The 12094-nt window shown below is 37.9% G+C and overlaps 2 protein-coding genes across 2 annotated transcripts; one reads left to right on the forward strand and one right to left on the reverse strand.

Annotated features, from left to right (window-relative positions):
• The first annotated feature begins 2497 nt into the window (after nucleotides 1–2497).
• On the forward strand, nucleotides 2498–3016 carry LOC115951725. Its single transcript, XM_031068877.1, has one exon. The coding sequence runs from the start codon at nucleotides 2498–2500 to the stop codon at nucleotides 3014–3016; it is 519 nt and encodes a 172-aa protein (XP_030924737.1).
• A 3246-nt stretch (nucleotides 3017–6262) lies between these two features.
• Nucleotides 6263–7624, reverse strand: LOC115951726 (F-box protein At5g49610-like). The gene has a single exon (XM_031068878.1). It carries the CDS (start codon nucleotides 7622–7624, stop codon nucleotides 6263–6265), a length of 1362 nt encoding a protein of 453 aa, XP_030924738.1.
• Between the last annotated feature and the right edge of the window lie 4470 nt (nucleotides 7625–12094).

A 12094-nucleotide genomic window follows, 5' to 3' on the forward strand; every position in this document is an offset into this window, starting at 1 on the left:
ATTCTTTCATGGGACAGCCACCAATAGGAAGCGAAGGAATTTTATCAAAGGGCTACGTGATGCTGAGGGTGTTTGGGTATCTGAGGAAGCTGCCTTTACAAAAATTTTGGTTGATTTCTATGGCGAACTTTTCATAACATCTAACCCGCAAAATTTAGAGTTTGTTTTGGAGGGGATTCAAGAAGTTGTTTCCAGGGATATGAATTCAAAACTCACAGCTCCATTCAAGGCTGAGGAGGTTGAGTTAGCAATAAAAGAAATGGCCCCTTTGAAAGCCCCTGGCCCGGATGGCATGCCCCCTTTATTTTATCAGACTTACTGGACAGAAGTTGGTATGGATATTACTCAAGCTGTTTTATCATGTCTTAATTCTGGCTCTATTTTAAAATCCATAAATCATACATTTATTACTTTAATTTCAAAAGTAAAAAATCCGGAGAGAGTCTATGAATTTAGACCAATTAGCTTGTGTAATGTGATTTATAAAATTGTCAGTAAAGTCATTGCAAATAGGCTTAAACCTCTCCTTAACAGTATCATATCTGAAACCCAAAGTGCTTTTATTGCTGACAGATTGATTACTGATAATGTGTTGATTGCCTTTGAATCTCTCCATCACATGAAAACTTGTTGCTCAGGGAAGACAGGTTTTATGGCTTTAAAATTAGATATGAGTAAAGCCTATGATCGGGTGGAGTGGGCTTTCCTGGAGAAAATTTTACTGAAGATGGGTTTTCAGAATTCTTAGGTATCTCTGATCATGGAATGCATTACTACGGTGTCATACTCTATTTTGATAAATGGTGAGCCACAAGGAATGATTGTCCCAACAAGAGAGCTAAGACAAGGGGATCCTCTATTCCCTTATCTCTTCCTTTTTTGTGCTGAAGGTCTAAATGCGCTTCTTAGGAGAGCAGCTGATGTTGGATAGATTCATGGTTTCTCTATTAGTAGGCGTGGCCCAAAGCTTACTCACCTCTTTTTTGCAGATGATTGCTTACTATTCTGTAGGTCTACACTAGCAGAGTGCGACAAAATAAAGGAGTTGTTAGCAGTGTATGAAGCAGCTTCAGGCCAGATGGTGAACCAGGATAAAACCACTCTCTTCTTCAGTAGCAACACAGATGAAACAACTCAGGAAGCAATTAAGGGGTCACTTGGTCTTCCGGTAATTCAACATTATGAGAAATATTTGGGTCTACCTTCCTTTATAGGGAGGGGGAAGAAAGCAAGCTTTACCCAAATCAAAGAACGAGTATGGGCAAAAATGTAAGGGTGGAAGGAAAAGTTACTCTCTCAAGCTGGGAAAGAGGTAATGATCAAGGCAGTAATTCAATCAATCCTGGCATACTCTATGAGTGTCTTCAAATTGCTAGTCAACTTATGTAAAGATATTGAAATGATGATTCGTAAGTTCTGGTGGGGGCATGGTGAGACAAAAAAGTTACATTGGGTGAAGTGGAGGATGTTGTGTTCCTCCAAATCTATTGGGGGTATGGGTTTTAGGGATATCCAAAATTTTAATAAGGCAATGCTTGCTAAGCAGGTCTGGATATTTTTGAATAATAAGGAGTCGTTACTATTTAAAGTATTTAGCTCTAAATATTTCCCAACTGGAAATATTTTGGAAGTCCAAATACCTTCGAAATGCTCCTATGCATGGTGAAGTATCTTACAATCCAGGGATGTCATTCAAAAGGGGGCAGTGTGGAGAGTTGGGGATGGCCGGATGATAGATATTTGGAGTCATAATTGGTTGCCGGATGTGGGACAGAGCAGAGTGCTCTCGCCTAGGAATGATGCAAGGGTTGAGAAGGTGTGTGATTTGTTTTATCCCAATTCAAAAATATGGGATCCTGGGTTGATTCAACACCTTTTCTACCCTTGGGAATCAGAGAAGATCATGAGGATACATGTTAGTGCTGTGAATACAGAGGACACGCTGGTTTGGCCATTATCTCCGGATGGCGAATATTCGGTTAAGTCTGCATACAGAATGCTGGCGGCAGAAGTTACCAATGGACTTCCTTCTTCGTCGGGTGGGGCGTGTTCCTTACTATGGAAGCGCATTTGGAAAATTCATGCGCCACAAAGGATCAAGCATTTTATCTGGCGCGCAGCAAAGGACTCTCTTCCCACAAAACAAAATCTAGTTCGACAGTAGATTCCTGTGGACGTGACTTGCTCCCTGTGCGAGGATTATCAGGAAACGCTCTTGCATGCATTATGGCTGTGTGATCAAGCCAAGTCGGTCTGGAAATCAGATTCTAGATTTTTAGAGTTGTATCGAAAAGCCCATAGGAGTTTTGTGGATCTTCTTGACTCTGTTTTTGAGCAAGGCTCTGTTTTCTTTGTCGCTATCTTCTCAACAATTGCCTGGAGTCTTTGGCAGCGTAGAAACAAGCTGCGTGAACGTCAACCCACGTGGCCCATCCAGGAGATATATTGTCGAGCAAAAGAGCTGGTTGTGGAGTTTTTTGAGGTTCATTAGCGACCTATGAATCTAGTGCGCCATGCTCCCCGTGTCAAGTGGTCACCACCAGCAGAGGGTGGGTATAAAGCTAATTTTGATGCGGCTTTTTTTGAAAGTAGTGAGCTAGCTGGAATTGGGGTGGTGGTTCGGGACAGCTCTGGTAATGTCATGGGGGCGCTGAGTCAGAAAATTCCTAGACCCCAGTCCGTGGAGCATGCTGAAGCACTTGCGGCCTATAGAGTTGTGATCCTGGTGAAAGAACTTTTGCTCTCCCAAGCGTATTTTGAAGGTGATTGCCAGCGGGTCATTCAAGCCATCAATGCATGTGGTCCCAGTCGTACTCTATTTGGCCATATTATTAAGGAGATTCGCTGTTTCAGCTCATCTTTAGCATGTTGTTCCTTTGTTCACGTACGTAGAGAGGGTAATAAACTGGCACATGCCCTAGCTAGAAGAGCAGTTTTATCTGCAGATACTGATGTATGGGTAGAAGAGCTACCCAATGATTTGGATGATGTATTCCGATCTGATTTAGTTCAATAAACTTACTTACCTCTTTCTCAAAAAAAAAAAAAAAAAAAAAAAGCTCAAAATCCATACCGAATTTCTTTTAGGTTGCCACCTAACAAATTTTGATAATCGTTTTTGTTTTTTTTTTTTTTTTGAGAAAATTTGTTTTTATTTATTTAGTTTATTAGTGTGAAACCTTTGTTTTTTGTCTAGCTTTGTTAGTATAAAAACTTAAATGTGGTTTATAATTATTTAGATGACTAGTTTTGTTATTATAAAAACTTAATTGCATGTGGTTTATAATTATTCAGATGACGACAGAACCTAGAAAAAGATTTGTGAGTTTTGGTGAGTGGTGACAAGTTTTTCTGTATTGATTTGACTTCTAAGACAAGTCTCTACATAGATGAATTCAATATTCTGAAACCATGTCCGTTGAAGTAAATTTTGTGTATCATGAACCATGTACCTGCATATTCCCAAATTATAAGCAAATTCAACTCCTGAGTAGGAGCAAAACTACTTTGAAATTGATGAAAGTTAACCCTTTGCGATGCAAAAGTAAAAAAAAAAAAAAAAAAAATCTGTAACGCATCATTTGATGAAAAGTTGGAGGCATTTCGTTGCTATAACAAGTTAATATTGTGCATTCACAATCAAAGAAAATACATCCAAGACACACTTCCAAACCTTAATTAGAAAGCAAAATTAATGCAAAAACTTGTGTGCAGTAGACAACTAAAAGGACAATCTGATCACCACACTTTTGAAGGAACACTCAGTTGTTACAGAATTCATATTGGAGATAATTGTGCCAAAACATATATAATTTCACTCTATTAAAGCATCAACTGTAATTTAAAAGGAAAAATAAAAGAATTTGAATTTTTGTCCTTTCATGGCTCTGCACAAATGTTCTTGCATACTAAAAAAGAAATGCCCTACTTCTCACAATCTGAACAAAAAAATTTAAGCACCTACTTCAATCATATAAATATGATGGCCTTCAACTCCGTGGTAACTGCTAAAAACCAAAAATAGTTTGCATGGAGAGGATCAGAATAAGGATACACATTCAAATCCAAATGTTTTTTGTGAGTAAAAGGTTAAATAAATAATGGGATGGGACTAACATTCAAATTATTAAAAACTTTCAAACTTCATGCTTCTTGAGACAAATTGAAATGCTATTCAAAATTCATGCTAGGAATGTTGCTCGAACTTCAATGGGAGGGGAGGAACTAGTGTTGGTCATGGTTGTTGCTTAAGTAGGAAGACAGATTTCACATTGTCAACTAATGGTCTGTTTGGATTGAGGGGGAGGGAGGGAGAGTAAAGTAGAGTAGAGTAAATTTGACCTAAATAAAATTAGCATATTTTTAACCAATCCTACTCTACTCACCTCCACTCTCCCTCCTTCCCCCTCCATCCAAACGGGTCCTAAAGGTTCCCTATTTTGTAGTTGGATGACAATTTTCAATACCATCATTTGCAAGTTGCACATAACAATGTAATTGTGGAATTTGAAGCAGAGAATTTTGTCATCACTTGGGTGAAAAGCAGGCAACAACACGAGCGGTGATGAAGACTCCTTTGCTATCTCAACAAGATTGGGATATTCTGTAAACATGTCCTCAAAATGAACTTTGTGTTTCAGGCACTATTTACCTCCATTATCATAATGCTCGAGTTCCCAAATAGAAAAATTGTTAGCGTTGTGACAGGTGGGATGTTCTTGCTTGAGTAAATGAGTGTAAATTAGACTCCAATTTAAAATTTAATTAATTTTTTTCTCCCAACTTTGGTATATATATATATATATATATGGTGAAAATACACTTTGGGTTCTTAAATTTATTTTGTTATTATTGTAGTCCCTAAAAAAGGAAAATCAATTCTATTTTGGTCCTTGTTGTCAACCGGCCACTAAAAATAAGTCCTACATGGCAGACAAAGTGCATAGGTGGTATGTTAAATATTGACGTGGCTAATAAAATAATAATAGAAATACACGCTAGCACCCATGTCAGCATTTTAATAAATAAAAAAAGCCACCTATGCACTCCATCTTTTATGTTGGTTACCTATAGCCGCATTTTTTGTAAATGCAGCTAAAAAAAAAAAAACACGGCTATAGGCTGCATTTTTTGTAGTGAGTTGACAGTAGGGACCAAAATAGAATTGATTTTCTTTTTTTAGGGACTACATTAGTAGCAAAATCAACTTATGGGCTAAAATGGGAATTGGTCTAAAATATAGGGACTAAAATTGTATTTTCGCCTATATATATATATATATATATATACACGGGTAGTTGAGACTACTAAACACGAATTTGGAAGGCCATTGCAATATGCAATTACCACACTTATGTAAGATGTAAAAACTAATGCGTAATTAACAACAACCAAAAAAAAACTTTTTCACCATTTCACTTATTTATTTATTTATTTTTATTTATTTTATATCTTATTAACTTTTTCATCTCATATGAATATGGTAATCACATCGTGCAATGGATAGGACTACTGCATTGGATCTCAATCCACCAAACATATGCATAATTTTTTTTTTTTTCTTAAAGATCAATTGTGGAAAAGATAAAAAAGGTAAAATATATTAATTTTTTATTCAAGCTAACAGATCATTATTTATTAATCTGAATGAGATGTGGAAGAACAATGTCAGAATGATGTAGAACACTTTATTTTATTTTTCCTCAACACAACAATGATAATATTTGGTTTTACAATCTTTAAAAAATGTGAAATGCCAGTAAAAAAGATTTAAGCAACTTCGTAGCTGCCATAATGGACCTGAAGTAACAGCAACAAAACCAAGACATTGCTAATTAAATTATCAAGTTAGTACTTTCTTGGCTTGTTGAATAGAACGTGATGCCCTCTATTTTACATGAAATGGATAGAGTTTCACAACTGAAATTTTTTATTTTCTAGATTTGACGGTCAAGAAGCATTAGATACTTTAAAGCTCGAAACACGATCCTTATTCACTTAAAATCGGGAGAATTTATTTTACAGATGAGATTTTATTTCCAATCTAAATATGTACAAAGTGTCATGTTATTAAAATTAAACTGATCTATTTCAATAGAGAGAATCCTAATACTTGTGAGTTGTGAGTACTGTAGAAGAATGAAAGATTAAAAGGTTAAATAAATAACAATGGGACTAACATTCAAATAATTAACAACATTTAAACTCCATTCATGCTTCTTGAGACAAATTGAAACGCTATTTAAACTTCATGCTCGGAATGCTATTTGAACTTCAATGGGAGGGGAGGAACTGGTGTTGGCCATGATTGTTGCTCAAGTAGGAAGACAGATTTCGCGTTGTCAACGAAGTTTTCCCTCGTTTCTTCTAGTTCGACGACAATTTCCAATACCATCGTTTGCAAGTTGCACCTAAGAATGTAATTGCGGAGTTGGAAGAAGAGAATTTTTTCATCATTTGGGTGGAAAGCTGGCAACAACACGATCGGTGATAAAGACTCCTTCGGTAACTTAGCAAGAACGGGATGTTCCAAAATCATGTCCTTGAAATAAACTTTGTGTTTCAGGCACCATGTACCTCCATTATCATAATCCTCCAGTTCCCAAATAGAAAAACTGCGAGCATTGGGACAGTCCCCGTAAAACCATGGAGAAGGATGTTGGATCATCCGAAGATGCCCTCGACACACACCAAGGGAGACTGAGCCTTTTAAAGACGGAAAGCCAATGGGTTGATCAATATAACGGCATCGTTCTGCATCGTTAAATGGGTCGAAAACAACAATGCCTTGGAGTATTCCCCCATATTTATAATCCACCCAATGCAACATCGCATTGCAAACAACAACACCAGCATTCTTAGATATCAAACTGAACGAATTCAGTCCCCGTGGTGACGAAACAACTGAGTTGCACCATTCTCCTGTGTCGGAAGAAAAAATCTGCACACGTAATTGAGTAGTGTTGGGTTGAGTGGGAGAATGAATGCGTACCACCTTATATCTGTAATGTGCATGGGTTTTACATCCCTGCTCTTTATCACAACTATATGGATCGCATGTAAAGCCAACTATAACGCTGTCCTTGTTACTGTTGAAGGGAAGGTGAGGGAGCGTGATCCATTGTTTTGTAAGCGGATTGCAGACGCAGTACTCACAAAAACCTGGCTTTAAATTTAAAATGAAGTCTTCCCTAACTTCGCTGTATAGTAACAATAAGTCGTTGAACGATGCTGTGATTATGTAGTGATAATCTTTCCTTACTCGTCGTTTGATACAGGGAAGAAAGTTGAGAAAATCATCACCGAAGTCATAGTCCCCAGAATTATTGGATGGAAGAACCAGGATTTTTTTAGTCGATCTAAAAAAATGCTGTATCACAAGTGTAAAGGGAATGAAGCCGCGAACAAAGTATGGATCGGAAATAAGAGAAGACCAGTGCTTTGAGACGGATTTGAATCGATGAGCAGATCGACGAGGGAGTCGATAAAAAATCTCCAACAGCAGAGCATCAGGGAGTTTGTTGATCAATTCATGCAATGGCTCTGACGATTGGGTCGGATTTTCTTTTCTTCTTTTCCGATGTGGAACCAAAGGAAGGTTTTCTCTTGACATCAAGCGAGACATGGCAACGGCAAAAGCAGGAGCAGAGAACAGACGAACGTGTATGAGTATCTACCGTGCCCCTAGGGATTTGCTTTCTAATTTATAGACTGCCTTTCATGTCCGAGTCCTTGTAGATTTCTAATTGACGTGGGCGAAATCCAAACCGTTTGTTTTTTAAATTCACAAGATCGAGTTATTCAGTTTTATGTATGGGCGGTGTAAACAATATCGGAACATCCAATCTATTTTATTTATACCAAGTTAGCAAGTTAGCTTGATTTAGACCTTCAATTTTTCTTTTTCTTTTTTCTGCGAACAATTAACACAATTTTGTGATAAACTAACTTTTAGATTCTATTTGTGATTTTTAAAAGTATTATGAAAAACTGAGTATATTTATAGTCTGTTTAGATACCGCTTATTTTGCTAAAATTAAAAACTTATTACTGAAAGTATTGTAAATAAAGGTAAAAATTAATTGAAATAGTACAAAAAAGTGTAGTGAAGCGTATAAATAGTAGTAAAAATAAGCTGAATAGTGAAATAATTTTAATTTTTCATTACTTCCCAAATGCATGCTTAGTTAGGAATTACAAGAAGTGCAAATATTATGTGAGAATTTGATAGGAAACTGGTTTGTAAGTTCGTACATATGTATGCGTGTTAAAATTTTACCAAATTTATATATAATATATATAATTTTTATATATTTGAAAATATGAAATATTTACGTCTAAAATAAATAGTATAAATTTATTTGAAACAAATTGGAAAAAAAATCATTTAAATTGTTATCCAAGAAATTCTCAATTTTAGTTTACCCAACCACTATATTTGTATAATAATAATAGTGATATAAGAATTAAAAATATATTGATAGCAAATGTTAATAGTTTTCTGTTGTGGTGGAGTTTAGTTTACGTTAATTTAGATTTGCTAGATGAGAAGCCTAAGTCCAACATAAATATAAATATCATATCTGTTATTTTTTTATTCTTTAATTTTCCCCAATGCCCATTGCCAATAATCACGTTAATACCTTATCAAAGTCGAACCAAACCTTTCTTTTTCCATTTGTTTTTACTCTTTAGCTTTTGCACTAATAATTCACTTGGCACAAAAAAACAAAAAAAAAAAAAATATATATATATATATATATTGTAAGGACACGATTCGTAACGAACCGTAACAGTGTTGGGTTCGCACATAAAAAAGGCCTAAACAATATCATTTGTAGAGCGTGGGTTTGAAAGGTTAGGCCTTGGTCACCAGGCGGTGGGTTTTTCGTGGAGTTCATACATGGTTAAGTTGTCTTCACCCCTGAAGTCTTTCTCCTGGAGATGGGCTGGGAGGCTTTGGTTTTTGGCCATTTTTCCCCCAACCCCTTTTTTAGATTACTTACTTTTTCTTTTATACTCGCCTGCGTTCACTGTCCTTCGTCCACATGTAGGGTCAACCTTTCCAAGACTGATACTTGTCCCATCAGCCCATACCCAAAGTCGTTGGGGGTGGTTGTAAAAGCCGAAGAATACGGCTCTGTTAGGTGCAGAGTATTGAATGACAGTAAGGGCAGCTTTCCCTGGATATTTTAGATTTTCTTTCAAGCTTAGTCCTATACCGTTTTTGCCCCTCTTTCCGGTGGGACTCTGGGTCTGCCGAGGACTGAACTATCCTCGGCTATATCCCAAGACTATCTTGTGCTTTATATTATCGAGCTTGGGCCATAGCCCTCCTCGGCTTGGGCCTTTGGACTCCCCACGGGTAAATGGGCCTGGCCCATAAATTATTTGGGCCCCACAATAGCCCCTCAAAACCCTGCTGTCCGACCTCTTGGTTGGAAAGGGGGGTTTTGGTAATACCGAGCCTTTATTATGGCTCATTTAATTCAGCCTTTCATTGATGTTGGCGGTTCTCCACCTGCCCAGAAAATGTACCGGTCTACGAGATGTTCCTCTTAATTTATTCACGACGCGCTCATGCCGTTTGGCTATCCAAAACGTGTCTTTAATAGTTTCCCTTTACGAGACCTTTCAGATTTAATGGTTATTGATGGTGTGGGGAAACGGAACAGGCATATTCTTGTTTGCAGATTTCCTTGGAGATCTGAACATATTAAGTACCTTCCGCTTCGTCCCTCATATAAAAAGGAAAGGCGAGAGTTTTTTCTCCCATACACGAACCCCTTTAACCCCCCCAAAATCTGAAATCCTTAGACTCCTCCCAGAGTTTACTTTTACCCTCTGGTTATACCTTAAATTGTGATACGTTCAACATAGTAATAAGCAATGAAGGAACCATACCCCTCCCAAAAACACCATGTTCTAATAAAGCTCAAAATGGCTCGGTCAGGGCAAGGATGGCGGAGACTCAAGATTTGTCCCACTTTTCTTTCAGCCAAAATCCGAAACAGGGACTCGTCACGTCAAACTTTCGGCGTGACTGAGCCGAGGACACCCATAATCAGTACCACCCGCTCTCTCATGAGCATATCTAACATGGCACCAGTGTGTTAGGAGTCAAGACTGAGGCAGGGACTAAGTGCCCCTGCTTCTTCCTCTCTTCGTTCACTGGTGCCTCCTTTTGCCTCTCTTTCTTCTTCTTTCCATCACTAGATCCATCCTGGTGCTTTTCCTTCTCCCTCTTTTACTCCTTTTTCTTTCTTTTCATCTCTTCCCTCTTCTTCTCCTCCTTCTTTTCATTCATCTCCTTTATCTTCTTCATTCATCTCCTCCATCTTCTTCTGAAGAAGGTCCTTCTCTTAATATGGACGCTACTGAGGCAAAGTTTGGAAGGACTTCGGAGACGAGTTTAAAAAGATGTCTGATTGTTTATTTATCTGTATTGCTGTTTTTTTTTTACTGTTTTGGCAATCCACCTTTTGTATAGGCTTGTTTAAGCCCCTCTTTGTACGTTGTAATACATCTTTATATTAATAAAAATTCTTATCACTTTACATCACATGTTCTATCTCTATACTTCCGAAATGATAACGCAATGAATAGACATACAATCTTGTGAATTCTTTTTATTTTTAAACCGTGACCGACGTCTAGGACCAAAGTCCCAGTTAACAAAAAGATCTAGCTCTGTATTTATAAAAACAGTCCGGCTTAATAATACTGAATTGAACAAGTGATACTTAGGGCTGAAACTCCTATTAGGCAGGAAAAGAAAGGACATTATGATGAGCTTACTGAGTCGGCCTGACACAATACCGCCGACCTTAGAGTACAATACTTGGGGCCATAATCCCTTATCAAAGAGAAAGGCGCTATTATGAATTTGCGAGTGCTTTTCGGCACAATAATATAGCATTTGAATCAATGACCCCTAGGGTCAAAATACTTGCTAAGAAAAAGATATCACCATAACTTTAATAGAGTTGTTTGGCACAACAATGCCGACCTGTGAAAAACGATACTTACCCCAAAACTAGCTGAGATAATATCTGAATACTCGATGCGGTGCAGGAAGTAACCATCCGAAGACATATCACCCGCAAAATGAACAGCCCCCTAGGTTGCTGAATAGTGGGGCGTTTTCACCGTCTTCTTAACACTCTTATTGGCATTAACCTTTTACAGTATTTGAGCCGAGGATTAAGTAACTTAGAATTTTTATTAAGTAGCCAACCTTACGAAACTCAATCTTTTTCTCATCTAAGTAGTTGGTTTCCCCATAGGTTTGAGTCCAAGGACCATACAATACCTTGGTTCTGTCCAAAACTCAGTTTTCCCATCCAAGTAGTTGGTTTCCCCATAGGTTTGAGTCCGATGACCATACAATACCTTGGTTCTGTCCAAAACTCAGTTTTCCCATCCAAGTAGTTGGTTTCCCCATAGGTTTGAGTCCGAGGACCATACAATACCTTGGTTCTGTCCAAAACTCAGTTTTCTCATCCAAGTAGTTGGTTTCCCCATAGGTTTGAGTCCGAGGACTATACAATACATTGGTTCTGTCCAAAACTCAGTTTTCTCATCCAAGTAGTTAGTTTCCCCATAGGTTTGAGTCCGAGGACCATACAATACCTTGGTTCTGTCCAAAACTCAGTTTTCTCATCCAAGTAGTTGGTTTCCCCATAGGTTTGAGTCCGAGGACCATACAATACCTTGGTTCTGTCCAAAACTCAGTTTTCTCATCCAAGTAGTTGGTTTCCCCATAGGTTTGAGTCCGAGGACCATACAATACCTTGGTTCTGTCCAAAACTCAGTTTTCTCATCCAAGTAGTTGGTTTCCCCATAGGTTTGAGTCCGAGGACCATACAATACCTTGGTTCTGTCCAAAACTCAGTTTTCACATCCAAGTAGTTGGTTTCCCCATAGGTTTGAGTCCGAGGACCATACAATACCTTGGTTCTGTCCAAAACTCAGTTTTCCATCCAAGTAGTTGGTTTCCCCATAGGTTTGAGTCCGAGGACCATACAATACAAAACTCAGTTGTAGTCCCCATAGGTTTGAGTCCAGGACCATACAATACCTTGGTTCTGTCCAA

The sequence above is a fragment of the Quercus lobata genome, chromosome 7 (genome assembly GCF_001633185.2).
Source record: "Quercus lobata isolate SW786 chromosome 7, ValleyOak3.0 Primary Assembly, whole genome shotgun sequence".
In the NCBI taxonomy this organism is placed as follows: domain Eukaryota; kingdom Viridiplantae; phylum Streptophyta; class Magnoliopsida; order Fagales; family Fagaceae; genus Quercus; species Quercus lobata.

Coding starts and splice junctions, on each gene's coding strand:
- LOC115951725 (XM_031068877.1), top strand. CDS start 2,498: ATGAATCTAGTGCGCCATGCTCCCCGTGTCAAGTGGTCACCACCAGCA.
- LOC115951726 (XM_031068878.1), bottom strand. CDS start 7,624: ATGTCTCGCTTGATGTCAAGAGAAAACCTTCCTTTGGTTCCACATCGG.